Source organism: Canis lupus, chromosome 11 (genome assembly GCF_048164855.1).
Source record: "Canis lupus baileyi chromosome 11, mCanLup2.hap1, whole genome shotgun sequence".
Taxonomy (NCBI): Eukaryota; Metazoa; Chordata; class Mammalia; order Carnivora; family Canidae; genus Canis; species Canis lupus.
Window position 1 is genome coordinate 10,687,771 of NC_132848.1, and position 18,704 is coordinate 10,706,474.

General features: G+C 43.2%; 1 protein-coding gene across 1 annotated transcript; it reads right to left on the bottom strand.

Moving 5' to 3' along the window:
* Positions 1-6,949: 6,949 nt before the first annotated feature.
* Positions 6,950-14,486, bottom strand: LLPH (LLP homolog, long-term synaptic facilitation factor). The gene is made up of 3 exons (XM_072843152.1): positions 14,333-14,486; positions 11,226-11,443; positions 6,950-7,778 (listed from the first exon to the last, which is right to left on the bottom strand). Exons 2-3 carry the CDS (start codon positions 11,428-11,430, stop codon positions 7,600-7,602), a joined length of 384 nt encoding a protein of 127 aa, XP_072699253.1. The 5' UTR covers positions 11,431-11,443; positions 14,333-14,486; the 3' UTR covers positions 6,950-7,599.
* Positions 14,487-18,704: the final 4,218 nt, after the last annotated feature.

The following is an 18,704-nucleotide window of genomic DNA, read 5'->3' on the forward strand; positions in this document are numbered from 1 at the left end:
TTCCTCCTTTGGATACATTGCCTTCAAGTAAGAAATTTAGGGAAACATGCAAATATAAAAGGTGATTTAGTTTCATTAAGTAGGGATGGGAGATCTAAAAACCAATCCAAATTACTTGAATTTCCAGATAAAGTACAAAAACCTTCACTTAACACAAAAATATTTGAAAGCAAGACTCAGTTAACTTCTCGAAAGGCTAGATGGTAAGTATTTTAGGCTTTGCAGGCCAGAAGAGGGTCTCATGACTGTTCAGCTCTGCCTCTGTAGCACGAAAGCCATCATAGACAATATATGAATCAGAGTAGCTATGTTCCAATAAAACTTTATTTATAAAAACAAATGGCCAGCTCATTTGCCTGCCCGCCTTGTAGAGCATATTTTCTATTCATGCCTCCAGTTAAGGTTAGGAGAGGAGGGTGAAACGAAAGAGGAAGAAGAACATAAGGAAGAAGAAGACGGGGATGAAAGGAAAGAACCAAGCAGGGATGGTGGTTTGAGCCTGAGGACAGTGATTAGAGCCTGAGGAGGGATTGAATAATACCCACACAAAAAAAGACAGTGTAGAAATAGGAAAGAAAAAAGAGAGAGAGCAAACAGAGGAAAAGAGAAAGACCAAGAGATGGAGAGAAACAGCACAGAAGCCGGAAATCTATTTCTCCTATTGTCACTGGGCCACAGAGGAAAATACCAGGAGTCATTTATAAACAAAAAACACTTATAATGAAACTTAGAATTTTGTTCCCTAAGAGGTAAATAAACAGACTCACAGCTTTAAACTTTTATTAAATGAAACCATTTTTTTAAAAAAAGTCATTTGCAAAAAAAAACAGACTGAAGGAAAAGGTTAAAAGCAAGGATATGCAAAGAAAAGGGAGGAGCCAAGGGGGGGCTGTTCAGGGGCAGGTGGTAGCAGCCAGTGGGGAAGAAGAAAAGGTTCATTTTCCCTGAACTTAGTCTCTATTTTCTGGAAGTCAAAGTGCCAGGTTAGGTCTAAAGCTCTGGTCTTGCTGGAGACTTCTATCTTTAAAAATCTGCCAGCACAGGCCCTGCCATGACATGGTGGCCGTATCTGCTCCCCAGACCTCCAACCCATCCCAAGCCCAGTGGTCTCAGCCTACCAACCACTTGTCCTTCTGGGAATTTCTCAGTGTCAAATTCCTCCCTGGCACGCCATGAACTCAGTGTGTACACTGGTCTTTAATGACAAGGGTGGAAAATTAACCATGGGTCAACTTCCTCATCCATTGGTCACACCTTAGCATTTCCTTCCAATTAAGAATTATACCTAAAGGACACCCAGACCTCGGGGTCCTCTGGCATCTTAAGTTCCAATGACTGAAGTGTGTTCTTCAGATCAGACCTTCTAAGCCTCATAACCTGAGATGTGAGTGTGAGAAAAGAGAATAAAACCCTCATACCTTAGGTACTGGGCAGAGTTACATTTAAACCATCTCGAGTAAGGGGTGGGGAGGGCTCCCACTCTCGCCCCCTTCCATTCCTTTCCCTAGCATGCGCTCTCTCCTCCAGAGACAACTCAACAGCTTCTTTGCAATCCATACTTGGCTTTAAATAACACTCACATTCAGGAAGTTCTTCTTTCCATTTAACCCAAATCCCTTCTGCTACAGTTAAAACCCGTTTCGTCAGTGGAGATTTGGAACAGCTGGTTCCCATTCTCTTTATGGCAACTCTTCGTAAAGATTCATAGGCTCCACGCAGAACCTCCATACCAACTTGACCTAAGGCATGTAGCTTCCCTCTCTCTAGCATTCTGCAAGAATATGTTCCCATACAGTCACCGATAACCCGTTGCTTAGGGTGTGGAGAGCCGACTCCCTGAGCGAATTTCTAGGGCTAAGGAAACACAATAGCGCCTATCCAAGTACCCAGGGGATTACCTGAATTATTAAACACCTCTGCTTTGGTGAAGATACCATCAGTTGGAAGTTTGGGGCAGAACAAAGACAAAAACTAGGGCAGAAATGTTTATGTCTGAGCAGGGAAGCACGCGGGAATGACCAATCTCTGGCCAAATGCCTACAGCTCTGCTCAAGAATATCGCCTCTTTGTGTGAGGTGTGGGCATTTTAGGATTTTGACAAATAGCACCCCATGTTGGCCTCTCACTCAGATGTGTAGCTGCCCCCCACGCCGCCACCACGTATCTCAAACTCTTTCTTCTCCACAGCATTAAGAACCAAAGCAAACAAACAAAAACTTGGAGCAATACAGAAGATCTCCAGTTGACTCTTAGGAGCAAACCACATGTGTTCTTGAACATCTGTGCTTTTCCCAAGCTATTTTTTTCCCCCATTATTGTCAAGAGAAAAGAAGTTTAGTGGAATGTTTCTCCACAGAGGCACAAGTCTATAATACTCCCCGTTGATTACATATAAAAGACACAAAATATTAGTTTATTAAAAGCAGCTTCAACCATTGCTGTACAAAGCAGTTCTCCGATGGAACAGATTTATGAAGTAACAGCTGAAAGGTATGCAGATCACAAGATACATGACAAATGTACTTTATTACACGGATCAGAAATACCATATGTACTAGCAGTTACTGTACAGTGATACACAACACCCAACTAAGACTATTTAAAGGTTTCACTCATATTGAAAACTATAGAGACACAATGTGAGAGTGAGAAAGTGTTTCATAAGATAGCACAATGCCAGGGCAAGTCATCGCTCGGGGAAACTAAATACATTCTGCATATTATAAACAATGTATTGTAAAACTATGCCATTCTTGAAATTAAAATGCGAAGAACTTTACCCCATTCATGGTTTAAAGCAGATGTTTATAAAGTTCTTCCATACTTTAAAGTGGAATGCAGAGGAATAAATACCAGACTTAACAACATTAACAAATTTAAGATTTCAGATTTTGTTATTTCCACCAAAGAAGAGACGTAAGTCCGTAATCACGTAGCACCAGAAGAGTACAAAAAGAGTGAAATAAGCACAACACATTTCAGACACAACTTCCTGCAAGGCATTGCTTACCTAAAAAGGACTTTAGCAGCTTTCAACTCAATTTCCAGGTACAGTGTTTGAATCTGTTCTGCTCTGTTCCTACCACATGGCTGGTCACCGTTGGTCGGGATGGTACCTCAAAGGCTACTCGGGGCTCCGTGTTCCATTTCGGTGAAGGTTCTTCCTTAGATTGAGCCAAGGTACGGCTCTCTGAAGCGTCCCATCAGGGGCACTCGTTCTGCAGTCGAGGGCAGCCTGGCTCCACCTTCATAGGTGCGCTAGCTTTGAGCAACCACCCTCACCTCTTCAGAGCTCCTTCCTCATCTGAAAATTGGGAGAAGAGTATCGATCCCACAGCATCAAGGATTAAATAATATGAGTGAAGCATTTAACATGACATTCCCTCAATGTTGGCTGTTAGCATTACCATCACTTTGCCAAATCAGTCTTACTTGACATCACGTTTTTCTCCTGTTCTAAATAAAGTAGGTGACAACATGGGACGCCCAGGTGGCTCAGCGTTTGAGCGTCTGCCTTCCGCCCAGGGCCTGATCCTGGAGTCCCGGGATCTAGTCCCACGTCGGGCTCCCTGCATGGAGCCTGCTTCTCCCTCTGCCTGTGTCTCTGCCTCTCTGTCTCATGAATAAATTAATAAGAGCTTTAAAAAAATAAAGCAGGTGACAACACTTGGCATTCAACCACAAAATTTAGGGTTCTTTTTAATAAGTAGACACAAAATCTGGCCCTGGCTCTCCTGCTAGCTCACAGGGCCCTGGAACAGCAGAGTGGCCTTTGACCTGGCATGAGCACTTAGCAGCGCTCCATATACACCCCTCCCCACCAACATTTCCTTGTAAGATTAGTATGTGTCTGCTGCAATGGCCTTCCAGGGAAAAGGGTTTCTATCTTGTGGCCAGCACGAATTTCCATCGCTCTGCCAGGTGGCATCTAGACACCTGTCACTTAGCTAGTAAGCTTAGCCAACAGCCCAACATTGGCTTCTCAATTGCAGTATTTATACATTTGAGAATTCCTTGATATCTCTTTGGATTCCTCCCATTTATTTTGTGGCCAGCACTTCACTGATCTAACCTATACATCCCTAACCCTCATGGTCACAAACCACCCGTTTCAGATATATAAACCAAGGCATGGTTTATATAGAGCCAGTTATTCTTCATTCTCCAACTCCCGGAAATCATACCCCAGACATATAAATCTACACATTCAAAATACCCAAATTTCCTAAGAAGCAAATATATTCTGCTGCATATTTATTCTAGGCAGCACATGAACTAGTGGAGGAAAAAAGAATATCTACATCAGTGTGACACCAGGAAAAAAAAAAAAAAAGATGTGCTCAAAACCACTAACTTGACTCTGCCTTAGAGTTTCAGTTGCAGTTCCCATGACTTCTCTGGTTGGGAGCTCTGGCACCATGGACTGTGGGCCACACCTTTAGAACTAGGTTGGCCCATTCTACGGGAGAACCACCTACGGAGCTCCATGTCTGTGTTAGGCTGAAATTTGAGAAAAGGTCCATAAATCCTGAGCCTGCACAATGGATTGAACCAAAAATAGGTATTGTTGGGAGGAGTAAATGAGTTATACTTTGGAGAGTTTAGGATTAAATAACATAGACCAAGGCCTATTTAATAACAAATAAATGAAAATGATCTTGATTGTCCTTATTTTAAAATTTAATTTCTTAAAAAACAAAAATAGAATGTCATATTCAATTCCTACTGTGTTTTTAGCCCACTCTTAATCCCAAAAATTATTTGGTGCTTAGCGTGAGCTCCATCTGGTGGTTTTACGATTCTCTGGGAAACATGAGTTAAGTAAACTACAAATTTCAAAAAGATAAGCGAATCACTTAAAAGATTAAAAGACTATGCTACACTAAATGTATGACCTTAAAGAATAAAGCAACAAAGAAGTGACTGTACCCCTGCATTCATTTTGGAATGTCAGTCTAAATTCCCTGCCAAACTTTGGAGGTGGGAAGATCTTGCTGGCAGTATAGTTCAGGAGGCCTCAGAGACCCGTTACACCAGTGCAAGGCAATTTCTCTTTAATAGCCATCTTTTTGGGATCCCTGGGTGGCTCAGCAGTTGAACATCTGCCTTCAGCCCAGGGTGTGATCCTGGAGTCCCGGGATTGAGTCCCATGTTGGGCTCCTGCATGGAGCCTGCTTCTCCCTCTGCCTGTGTCTCTGCCTCTCTCTCTCAGTGTCTCTCATGAATAAATCTTAAAAAAAAAAAAAAAAAAAAAAAGCCATCTTTTTGAGAGGCCATCGGACATTTGAGAGCATGTTTCCCAAGTAAGCATTTCAACAGTGTTTTGTTAAGCAAAATCCTGAATAGACCAGTATCATAACTGGACATACGTTACATGAGCATCCTAACATGGAGGCCTTGGATGAGAGCTCAAAGCTCATCATTGGTGTCAAATTAGAAGTTATCAGCCAAAGAGAACATGACCATATCCCTGGCACTGGCCTCTGATCTCAAAGAAAATCCAGCTACCAAATACCGGCCAGTGCTGCTACATTTTAGGTAAGCACCAACTATGCAACATCACTAATGCAGTCAATTCCTATGATGGAATAAAAAGTAAGTAACCTAGTACATTTAGGCTGATATGGTCACTGGCTTCATGTTAGCAACTTTGTTTCACGGATACACATTTATGTATTTGCTTTTTCCTCACAAACTATCTGTAGTTCATAACTAGACCAGAAAGCAAAAAAAGGCCATGGATAACATTTATTTTCCAACTATTTTCTATCAGGTTCTTTTGAGAAAACAATTTTAAGTATTTAAAAATTATCCACCAGGCTTTAGGTGAACTAATCACTGAGTAAACTGACAAGTCTATTACATAATTTTAATATTTTATTGGTATGAAATTTTACAGAATCACATCTCCTTAAAGACTTAGAGGTCATGTCCTCCTACTTCTCTCTGTATGGTGTCACAGCCTAGCACTGTGCCTGCCATAAATCTGTGACTTGATGACTTAAGTGACCTTATTCAAATAGATTTTCACTTTTAACTTGATTTTCCTCTGAAGCTAACAGCCTCTTGTGAGTAGATGCCCGTAAGGTCAAAACCTCCTCAGTCTCCTTCCTTAGGTCCTGTGCACGAAAAGTTCCTAGCACACAATAGGGACCCGATGTATACCAGTGAACATATAAGGATAGTTAACAGATGAACATGTAACAGAACAGAACTACAGTAAAATTGCAGAGGGAATACAAAGTTTAAATTGCTTAACAAAAATAAATGTAAGGGAGCTCAGCTGGCTTAGCATCAATCTGCCTTGGGCTCATATCATGATCTTGGGGTCCTGGGATAGAGCCCTGTATTGGGCTCCCTGCTCAGTGGGGAACCTGCTTCTTCTCCCTTTCCTGCCCAATTGTGCTCTGTCACTATCTTTCAAATAAATAAAATCTTTTAAATAAATAAATTTAAGAGTGAAATTAGTGAACTGTAGCAAGATGGACTTAACGAAAAGCATTGCATCTTACCAGCAGTTCCAACAGTATATTTTTCTTCAGAACACTAGTTTGAAAGAGTCAAAGTTGAATAGGTTTTTTTACTGTTAGATCTCTAGAACACTATGCTGAGCTAATTAATACTTTTTGTGGATCTTCAAGCATGCACCATTTCCCAAATTGACGTATGAAATGTATTTCTCACCCTGCATTCAGAAAAATGGATTCTGAGAAACATACTCTGGGGAATACTGTGTTATGTTAGGCTGGCTACATCAGATAAAAACTAAAGAACACTGAACTAGTTCCCAGGATGTTCTAACTCCTAAAAAGATGGAGCATACCAATTTGTAGATGTTAATATTCTACCAAAAACCTTAAGATTTTTTTTTAACAATTTAATTGAGGAAGGTGGTCTTCTCTACTACTAGAAAGCCTTAAGGATAGATAAAAGAAAAAGCTCTTCAAGATCTAGACAAAATATCTTTTATTCTCAATTAAACAAAATCAAAACTCCAAACAAGTAGTATTTAAAAGATCCACTGACTTTATACTTTATTTTTTATTTTTTTATTTTTTTTTATTTATTTATGATAGTCACAGAGAGAGAGAGAGAGAGGCAGAGACACAGGCAGAGGGAGAAGCAGGCTCCATGCACTGGGAGCCTGATGTGGGATTCGATCCTGGGTCTCCAGGATCGCGCCCTGGGCCAAAGGCAGGCGCCAAACGGTTGCGCCACCCAGGGATCCCGACTTTATACTTTAAATTGTGTAAAAGTTTTCTCTAAACCAGAATTACCTCAAACGTGTCAGTATATCTTCTTTTAGAAATCTTTACTAAGACCAGTTACAACCACAATAGCACTTGATAGAATAGTGATGTCTGAGAATCCCTGCACAATGGACAGCATCCAGTTAAAATATCAGTGTAGCTTTCATTCATCAAAAAAATATTTTATTCAAGCTCCCAAAACAAATTTGAGGAGTTAAGTTGGGTTTGTATTGAAGAGCAAGGCCAAGTTAAATACGGAAACCAAGTTTTCATTTGGTGAAGTTGAAATCCGTGTATACATTCTAATCAAAGACCAGTCCCGCGTAGGATTTTTCAGGTGTTTAAGAGTCTACCAAGCCAAACCCTTCGCTGCCTTTGCTGCTTTGGCTTTGCTTTTCCCCTTCCCTTTTTCTCGCTTTGCCTTTAGCCTTTTCCTTTGCCTCTGGTTCATCCATATGGGGTACTGTCCATGCTGGTCTAGAAGGCTCTTTTTGTTTCTCTTAATTTCAGTCTCCATTTTCATGTCATCTGAATAAAAGATGGAAAACTATTAATGTTCATGAATGAAGAAACAATCTTGTGAAAAAGCGTGTTAATGCAATGAGAACATCAGAATTGAAAGTCGTCTGAAACTACAAAAGGAACAAATCCTTTTCCTGTAGAATGTTCTTTGACTAACACTGAAAACTCACAGCACATTCAATGGACACGCTCCCAGGTATTCCTAAACCATGAAAGATACAAGAAGTTTTGTGAGGAACTAGAGATGTCATCTATTTGGTCACTAAGAAACTTTCTTTTTATTCATTTATTCCTGAGAGACACAGAGAGAGAGAGAGAGAGGCAGATCACAGGCAGAGGGAGAAGCAGGCTCCACACAGGGAGCCTGATGTGGGACTCATCCCAGGACCCCAGGATCATGCCCTGGGCCAAAGGCAGATGCTCAACCACTGAGCCACCTGGGTGTCCCACTTAGAAACTTTCTGAAGAATGTCACGAGTGTCCATCTTTGGAATAATAAAAGTTAAACAGAAAACATCTAGGATATACGGGTTTGAGCTACTGCATGAAGAATGAGTGTATAGCTGTGAGCACATGTGAGTTATAAGAACATTTCTCAGATTAAGTGCTTTCTTAAGCTAAATAAGACAGGTGAGCCTATTAAGTGCAACCACACTTTTAATGGATAGGCCGTAGAAGCAAATCAACTATTAGGAATGGCTGGCCACGTCTAAGGAAGTGCAGTAGTAAGCAACAAGCTTGTGATAGCAGAAATGGGCAGATGACAATGAAAAACCTGGACAGGGGTGCTGGGCTGGCTCAGTGGGAGAAGCATGTGACTCTTGATCTCAGGATCCTGAGTTCAAGCCCCATGCTGGGGGTAGAGATTACTTAAATCAAAACTTAAAAAAAAGAAAAAGAAAAGAAAACCTGGATATAGGGGCTCCTGGCTGGTTCAGGTGGTAGATCATGGGATTCTTCACCTTGGGGTCGTGGGTTTGAACCCCACGTTGGGGGTGTAGTTTACTTAAAAACAGAAGTATATTAAAAAGAAAGAAAAACCCGGATATACACTGAGCTGCCACTCTTTATCCAGGTAACACTGGATTATCCAGATAACAAAGATCCAGCTCCACTAAATAGAAGACCTGGCAGGAAGCTGGGTCAACCGGGCTATGAAGGATATGCCCAGAATGTCTCTCCCAGGTAACTCACAAGGGTATACGAAGTCTTCCATGATCTCTACTACCTGACCTGACATTATATTAATTCGTTTATTTGGTTACTTTTGGTCTCCTCTGATATGATGTAAATCCCATCAACATGGAGGCCATTTCTCTGATATTTACCATTGTTTCCTCAGCACGTAGGATAGTGCCTGCTATATATTAGCCATTGAATAACTAGTTGTTGAATGATTATTTTTATTTTTTTAAATATATTTTATTTATTTATCCATGAGAGACATAGAGAGAGAGGCAGAGACACAGGCAGAGGGAGAAGCAGGCTTCCTGTGGGGAGCCCAGTGTGGGACTTGATCCCAGGACCCTGGGATCACGACCTGAGCCAAAGGCAGACACTCAACCACTGAACCACCCAGACATCCCTGAATGATTATTTTAGATACTGTTGTAGGTTCTGGGGATATAGTGGTCCAAGTGTGCTCCTTGCTGTCACGGAGCTTACAATGTTCTGTTGAAGGGAGCATAACAAAGGTGCATAACAGCTGCAGCTGTGTTAAGTGGCTTTTTTTAAAGAAGTATGGAACCAGGTTAAGTAGGACCTGGTAGGTAGGCTTTGATGAGAACACGGAAAGACAATGAGATGTTTTAAGCAAGAGAATAACATAATTTGCCAAATATTCCAAAGATATTGTACCAGTTGGTATGTCAAAAATTAACTGAAAGGGAGCAAGAGGGGAAGAGAAAAATAAAAAGGCTACTACCTTGGTTTGAGCAAGAGATAATGGTCATTTTAAAGTGAAAACATGAAAAAAAAAGTGAAAACATGAAAGGAGGAGGAAAATGGACAGATTCCTGCTCTATTTTGGAGATATTCAAGATGTGGGGATCCCTAGGTGGCGCAGCGGTTTGGCACCTGCCTTTGGCCCAGGGCGCGATCCTGGGGACCCGGGATCGAATCCCACGTCGGGCTTCCGGTGCATGGAGCCTGCTTCTCCCTCTGCCTGTGTCTCTGCCTCTCTCTCTCTCTCTCTCTCTGTGTGTGTGTGTGTGACTATCATAAATAAATAAAAAATTTAAAAAAAAAAATAAAAGATTCAAGATGTGCTAATGGTTTAGAAGTGGGAGATGAGAGAGATCAAAGTAACTACTAGGTTTGAAGCTTAAGAAACTGGGTAGTCAGTTGAAAGAAACGAAATAAGGGGAAACATGTAGACATGGTTTTTTTGTTTTTGGTTTTTGAGAATGGACATTCCAGAACACATTTATCCTGTTTGAATGACCCAGTGGAGAAGAGAGACCGATAAGCAGGATGCGTGAGTACAGCCCCTGGGAATGGAGAAGATTCAGAACACAAGGGGAGGAACTGACCTTTGAGGGAATATCAGCAAGAGGGAAAGTATCTAGGATTGCGAGACTGAGGATCACCACTCTCTTCCTTGCACTGAACACCACACAAATATACTTCTATTTTAAGAGTCTGATTATTATGTACGCTTATTTCAGTTTGCTGCCAAACTGTTCTATGAGGATGTGAAAACCAATGAGTCTTTTCCTGTGCTGAAGCTAGTAACATACAGGCCTCCAACTTTAGACTGTGATTACGACAGAGATACCTAGAATCTTTCAAAATCACATATAGGAAAACCTTGATTTTTCAGGAAAATAACTTAGTGGCATATAAGGATTCTTTGAATGGGAACTAGATCTTGTGAAAGATAAAATGAAGAGAGATCTATCTTGCCTAGTCCCTAACTGAATACTGTACCTTCCCAATGAGGCTACATCTACATTTGTCTACTCCTGTTGTACTATCTATTTCTGAGGCACTCAGGATATTGTATAAGCACCAAAGGCACACTCAGAGTAGCTCAGAATATGCCTATTCACATGAACCGGCTTTAAAATAGTTTAGCACAGGGACACCTGGGGGACTCAGTGGTTGAGCGTCTGTCTGCCTTCCACCCAGGGCGTCGTCCTGGAGTCCTGGGATCGAGTCCCGAAATCGGTCTCCCTGCAGGGAGCCTGCTTCTCCCTCTGCCTGTGTCTCTGCTTCTCTGTGTCCCTCATGAATAAATAAATGAAATCTTTAAAATAAATAAGTAAATAAATAAATAGTTTAGCACAGAATCTCTAGCAGCACTCTAAGCCTTCAAAGAATTATATGGACATGGCAGGAGGTTCATAGGGAAGTATGTGCAGGAAAGAACGGAGGATAGTCAAAAAAGGGAAAAAGAGTCACAAAAGGAAATGAATAGAATTATTATTTTTAAAACGAAGCACATAAACTCACCTTTTTCATCTTGTACTACACACTGAGTTTGCTCTTGACAATGTTTGGGTACCACCACGGTGGCTATCTCTTGAACATCTTTCATTAAAACATCACTATCCATTTTAAGAATACTCTTTAGTCTGCTGAGTTCCTTTGGGGCATTCTTTTTTCTCTTTTCCGCACGCATCTTCCTTTTCCACTTACTCCGTAAGCTTTTAGCCATGTTACCTGGAAAGCTAGCAGAAATACATATACAAAAGCAAAAAAATTTACTATTAAAAAAAGAAGGGCAAGTCCTTGGAAAACCCGGTCAAAAGTTATCAGTACAAAACACAAACCGAGGGATCCCTGGGTGGCGTAGCGGTTTGGCGCCTGCCTTTGGCCCAGGGCGCGATCCTGGAGACCCGGGATCGAATCCCACATCGGGCTCCTGGTGTATGGAGCCTGCTTCTCCCTCTGCCTATGTCTCTGCCTCTCTCTCTCTCTCTCTGTGACTATCATAAATAAATAAAAATTAAAAAAAAAAAAACCTTCTTAAAAAAAAACAGAAACAAAACAAAACACACACACAAAAAAAACAAAACACAAACCGATGGAAGGGCAAATTGTTCACTCTGTTTATGATTTACGATGGTATAATGAACAAAGTATGTGAGGATCAACATGGCCTATACAGCCAGTAAATAATGAGAGCACAAAATCAAACTCCCTGTGGTCACTGGCAAACTCTAAGTCAAGCCAACTCTGAAAGCTCCTGGGGTTTCCACACAAGATGAAGGAATCTGACTTACCCCCAGATGCAAAGAGCATCATCACCTTACATTCATGCAACAACTTACAAATCACAAAATGGTTTTATTTGTATTTTTTTAGGTAGGCTCCACGTGGGGCTCGAGCTCAGGACTCTGAGATCAAGACCTGAGCTAAGATCAAGAGTCTGACTTAGCTGACTGAGCCACCCAGGCGCCCCCAACATGTTTTTATAAATATATATATATTTTTTTTAATAAATATTTTAAAACTCGATTTCCTCCAAGCCTATAGGACATCCCACCCGTCTTCCTCATTGTCCTCCCCTCAGTTCAATCTAGTTACTTTAAACTTGTCTTATTTCCATCCTGCTATTCCTCACCTGTTAGCTCCAGCCCTAAATCCTCCACAAGGCGGTTAGCCCAAGCTATAAAAATTTTTTTTTGTGCTGGGGCACCTGGGTGGCTTAGTCAATTAAGCATCTGCCTTCGGCTCAGGTCATGATCCCATCATCTTGGAATAGTCTTGGAATCGAGCCCCACATCGGGCTTCCTCCCTCAGCAGGGAGTCTGCTTCTCCCCCTGCCTGTTGCCCCTTCTGCTTTTACTTTTTCTCTATTAAATAAGTAACATCTTTAAAATATATATATTTTTTAATTTATATATATTTATATATATATTTTAAAGAGAGACTGAGTGCGCCAGCAGGGGGAGGGGCACAGGGAGAGAGAGAATCTTAACAGGCTCCATACTGAGTGTGGAGCCTGATGCAGGGCTCAACCTCCTGAGATCACGACCTGAGCTGAAATTAAGAGTCGGATGCTTAACCAACTAGGCCACCCAGGTGCTCGTAGTGTGAACTTTTAAAAACTTAAGAGCTTTCCATTCTTTCATGGAATTCTTTAATGACATCCCACCTCATAGTCATGATCTACATGGGTATCTGTGCCCTAGCCCTGCTTCCTTCAACTAGGTCTCACCACATGCTCCAAGCTCCATCTCATCCCCAAGTACCATTTACATCTGAAAAAAGTTCAATCAGTGACAACCTAGGGACAGAGTGGGGATTTGAGAAGAGGGGATTATAGGGATTATAAAAAGTTTGGAGGAAGGCTTTTGGGAGAGATTTACATTATCTTGATTGTGCTGATGGATCTTTGTATACATATGTCAAAAACTACATTATGGGGCAGCCTGGGTGGCTCAGGGGTTTAGCATCTGCCTTCAGCCCAGGGTGTGATCCTGGGGTCCCGCGATCGAGTCCCAGGTCAGGCTCCCTGCAGGGAGCCTGCTTCTCCCTCTGCCTGTCTCTGCCTCGAGGGTTAGGGTAAAAATTATGTAATCAGAACTTTTGGGGATCCCTGGGTGGCTCAGTGGTTTGGTGCCTGCCTTCAGCCCAGGGGTGATCCTGGAGTCCCGGGATCAAATCCCACATCAGACTTCCTGCATGGAGCCTGCTTCTCCCTCTGCCTGTGTCTCTGCCTCTCTCTGTGTCTCTCATGAATAAATAAATAAAATCTTAAAAAAAAAAAGTTTCATGGAAGAGGTTGTGGTGGGCAAAGTAAAGTTCATAACGGCACCACTCACTGTGGACAAAACTGGAAGACAAAGCAAAGATGAACTTTCAGCTTTTCTCAGTGTGGCTTTTTATATTATCAGGAATGCTCTTGCCATGGTCAAAGTTTTGTTTTTGTTTTGTTTTTTTCCCTCAGAAAGGCAAATCAAGACTGAACTCTTCCCCCTCTGAGGGATCAAAAACATTTAAAAATAAATAAGTAAATAAATAAAATGCAATACATTACACACAACCGAGCACTTACAGAAAACATCAAGGCACGATTTTGGGGAAAAAAAAAAAAAAAGAAAAGAAAAAAATTCACAAGTGCACAGCCTGCGCACTTAGGCTCCTGTGCCCGGCGGTGTCCGTCGCGCCTGCTCCTCCCTTCCCTCCTGGGAGAGGGCTTCCCTGGCCCCCGTCCCACCGCCCCATCACCCTTACCCTCCCGCTCCCTTCTCAGTAGGTGTTACGACCTGAAGGCGCGGAGCGCTTTCCGGCCTCGGCGACCGAGGCGCCCGACGCAGTGCGCATGCGCTGGGCGGAGGGACGGTGAGGGACGCCAGCTGACCCCTCAGTGTGCTCCCCCGTCGGCAACGACGCAGCGCTTCGACGGGCCAGGGCCGGGACGGCTGCGGCAAACCACGCCGCGGCCCCGGGCTCGCCCGGGCGAGACGACCGACACAGGAGGGCCCCACGTCGCACGGAGCCCGAGGGCCACCACCGAGAGCGCAGGAGGCGCCGGTCCCCGCCCCGCCCCTACACGGCCCAGGCCCGCGACGAGACCCCCCCCCACCGGGCGCGGGCAGCACAGGACTCACCGGGACACTCGGAGGCCGGTCACCGCGCGCACGGCCACGCCGACCGGAAGCCGCCGCACTTCCGCCTTCCGGGACGCCTCTCTGCGCGCGCTCCCGGCAGTCCCGGGCGGCGCAGGGCACGCCGGGAGCCAAGATGCCCCGGGGCGCGCCGAGGGGCGGGGTCTCCCGGAGGCTGGCGCTGACGCAGACGCACTTCCTCCTTCCGCTGGGCGCGTGCGCCGTGGGGTCCCGGCGGTCTGCAGGCCGCGGGCTGCTGCAGGCGGGGGCTCGGAGCCGAGCTGCACGTCCCCGCCCGCGGCGGACGCCGGTGCCGGTCGCCCGAACTCCCCAGCGGCGCCGTAAGAGGCACGACCGACCGGCACGCGCGCTTCATTCACATCTGTCCCCGAAAGCAAGCCTTTACCAACCCGGAGACCAAGTCAAGGCCAGGCTGCGTCTGCCGGGCCCGCGCGCACCTGATAGCCGCTCAGTGGAGAGCAGACCCGAGGCCGAGCCTGGGCCGTTGTCCCCGGGGGCGGGCACGTGGGCCACAGACACCAGTTCTTAGTATTATTTTACGTATGCTCCGGATTGCCTAGGCTTTGTTGTGGTCTTAAGATATATTTTCTTTAAATTCAATTAACATACAGTGCATTATGTTTCCGGGAAGGATTTAACGATTCATGAGCTGCCTACGACCCCCGGCCGGCAGCGTGGGCCTTGGAGCAGGCAGGTGTCCTGGGGCATCTTCCTAGGTATGTCGGAGCCGGGATTCCTGCTCCGTAGACGCAAGCCAACACGAGCTGACCGATCCTGGGTACGTGAGAAGGACTCGGCAAGGGGTCGCTTTCCTTATTTTTACATAATTTCAAACATGCGCCCTACTGTTTGCTAAGCTGCGTTTTCCAGAGATTTACAACACACACCAAAACACAGTAAATTTTTTTTTAATGATGCCCAGTAAATTCCTGTCTGGTTGCTGGTAAGGGAAAAGTTCCTTCTGAGATAATTTGTGTGTACTTTTCTTTAAATTTGTGTCCTTGAAGAAAACTTGCGTCATATGGAAATTACTATACTCAAAATACATCGGGGTTTTTTAGCACCCGAAAAAAAAGCTCATAATGTGGTATATAAAAAAGAAGCGTGCCTGAGAAACCTGCTTTCTTTAAATAAGATTAACCCTTTATAAAGCAAGTGAATGTCCATGTGTTAACTAGCCATATATTAGATCTTAGCTGCCCCTCCCAAAAATGTTCACGTTGCATTTTAGAGAAAGCTCACTAATAGTCCTAATGAACTGCATCTCATTTAACATACCAGGCCAAGACTTGAATAGACACTTGGCACCGGAAAAAACTTAATATGAAAATGTCATGGCGTTAAATATATGCCAAAATTCTGCATTACTAAGACTTGAAAACACTGAATCATAAACTGCATTTTGAAAAAAAAAAAAAAAAAAACAAAAACTTTTAAACTTATGTTCCTCAGGAAACCCTGGGTGGCTCAGCGGTTGAGCACCTGCCTTCAGCTCCCGGGATCGAGTCCCACGTCGGGCTCTCTGCATGGAGCCTGCTTCTCCCTCTGCCTGTGTTTCTGCCTCTCTCTCTCTCATGAATAAAATCTTAAAAAAAAAAAAAATACTTATGTTCATCAATTTGTATAAAAGCAGTTCTAAAAATAAATGGTCTTAGTGTATTTAAAAATCCTTAATTCATTTCTTCATTCATACATTCGAGTATGCACTCTGTGATAGGCTCTATGATGACTGAACTACAGGCTCCAGGACACGTTAGCCCCTGATGGAGGGATGAGGCTCAAAAGTCACAGCGAACATTGCTTCAGCTCCCTCACCAAGCTGGAAGAAGCCGCTGGGACTGGAGGCACAGTGGGCAGGATTGAATACCTGCCTGGAAGTGGGCTGGTTCCCCACCTGCAAGGCAAGCTATGCAACAAGCACCAGCCACAACGGCCTCTGCAGTCAGGCCTAGCCCATGCAATTCCCAATCTGAATACTCACTCAGGCTTTTACCAAGGCTTCTGGGATTCAGATGGTGACCCCATGTTGTCCAGACCCTAGGTGGTAGGGACTTGAAGGCAAAGCTCTACAAGGACGAACAAGAAAAAGAGCCTAAGTTCCCACCTGTTCGAGAAAAGCCCACAGCATCCTGTGTGGAGCCTGCTTCTCCCTCTGCCTGTGTCTCTGCCTGTCTCTCATGAATAAATGAAATCTTAAAAAAAAAAAAAAAAGAAAAAAGGCCACAGCTGGCTGCTGACATCACCAAGCCGCCAAAGTGCATCAAGTGGATCAAAGCCAGGTGTGAGGAGGCCTGCAGAAAAAAAAAAATGTAGGCAGGCAGACAGAGCCCACTGCACCTTTCCCAAAATTACATGCCATAAAAAGTTCCCAGATACTCCTCTGTTTTCCCCCTACCTCTGACTATACTTTGTCCCTTGCACGTGGAGTTGCCACTCTACCCAAGTCCTGATAATTTCACTTTTTAAAATATTTCTCGAGTCCGCATATTTTCACATTATAAAAAAACTGAAGATGTCTGTATCCAGCAATTCTGCTTCTAGGTATATTCCCCTATGTAGGCAAACTCCTATCTATGAACACTGGGACATACATAGCAGCACTGATTTTGCCAGTAAAAAAGGAACCATATAAAATTCTTAAAAAAAAAATTCTTCGACAGAAGAATGTATGAATAATTATGGTTCACTGATAAAATAGGACAGTCTGCATCAGTTTTCAAACTTCTTGGTCTTGTGATCTCTTCACGTTCTCAGAAATTATATTTGTCATATCAGAAATTAAAACAACTTTTAAAAATTTATTTAAGTCCTTTAAAAAAGATAAATGAATTACCTGTCTGCATTATTTTTTAAGAAACTATTTTCCAAACCAAAAAAATAATTTACTGAAAAGAATGGCACTGTTTTACATTTTTTAAATCTGGGATGTCTGGGTGGCTCAGTGGTTGAGCATCTGCCTTGTCCTCAGGTCAGGATCCCGGGGTCCTGGGATAAAGTCCCGCATTGGGCTTCCCGCAGGGAGCCTGCTTCTCCTCCTGTCTAGGTCTCTGTGTCTCTCATGAATAAATAAATTAAAAAAAAAAAAAAAAACACATCAAATCTGTTCTTGCTTATTTAGTATCTTTTAGTCACAACTCAGCACATTCTGCCTTTGGACTGCTAGTAAGAATTAATAATAGTAGCTGACATTAACCAAGCACTTAGTTTATACAACATCCATCTCATTAAATCCTATGAAAGTCCAATACGGTAGGTATTATGACTCCCAATATAAAGATGAGGCAAAAGACCTAATTAGAAAGGGATAAGTAACTTGCCAAAAGTCACATAATCGGTTGCACAGCAAGGATTCCCATTTAAATGCTCTTACCTACCATGCTATGTTAAACCTGAATATAGCATCATTCAATTGAGTATTCATCAATTAATTGATAATGATGGAGTCACATTTACATCTAAAACTCACCAGAGGTTAAAGCAATCTTATTTATTTCAAATTAAGAGCAGGGGGAATGATGCTTAGCAAGTGTTATGGGTGGAGTTGTGCCCCCCCCCCCACCCCCCCGCCCAAATTCATGTGATGAAGTCTGCCTTAGTCAATTTGGGCTGCCATAACAAAATACTAGAGACTGGAAAGTCCAAGATCAAGGTGCTGGCAGATTCAGTGTCTAATTAAAGGCAATCTTTCCCTGGTTCAAAGATTGTGTCCTTTCACTGTTACCTCATGCGACAGAAAGGGTGAGGGATTTCTGTGGGGTTACCTCTTAAAAGCACTAATCCCATTCATGAAAGCTCTGTCCTCATGACCTAAGCATGACCTGCAAGCCCCACCTCCTCATACCATCACATTAGGCATTAAGTTTCAACATGTGAATTGGGAGGTTGGGGGGGGACAACAAATACTCAGATTATTACAAGGTCCTAACCCCTAGTACCACAGAATGTGACCGTATTTGGAGACAGAGTATTTAAAGAGGTAATTAAGGTAAAATGAGGGTAGGCTCCAATCCAATATGACTTGTGTCCTTGTAGAGGAAATTTGGACACAGACAAGTACAGAGAGACAACCGTGTAAAACCACAAGGAGAAGATGACCACCTACCAGCCTAGAGAGATCTCAAAAGAAACCAATCTATGGTCTCAGACTTCTAGCCTCTGGAACTGTAAGGAAGTAAATTTCTATTTAAGCCACCCAGTCTGTAGTACTTTGTTATGGCACCCCAGCAAACTAATACAGTGAAGGAATTTATGAAAGTTTGCTTGGCCACAGGTACACTGCCAGAATTTTTAAATGGGGTCTGTACTTTAAAAAAATAATGCCAAATTTTATGTCAATATATCTGACTTTCAAGAA

Coding starts and splice junctions, on each gene's coding strand:
- LLPH (XM_072843152.1), bottom strand. CDS start 11,430: ATGGCTAAAAGCTTACGGAGTAAGTGGAAAAGGAAGATGCGTGCGGAA. Junction 7,779..11,225: donor TGTAGTACAAGATGAAAAAG/GTGAGTTTATGT, acceptor TCTTTTATTCAG/ATGACATGAAAATGGAGACT.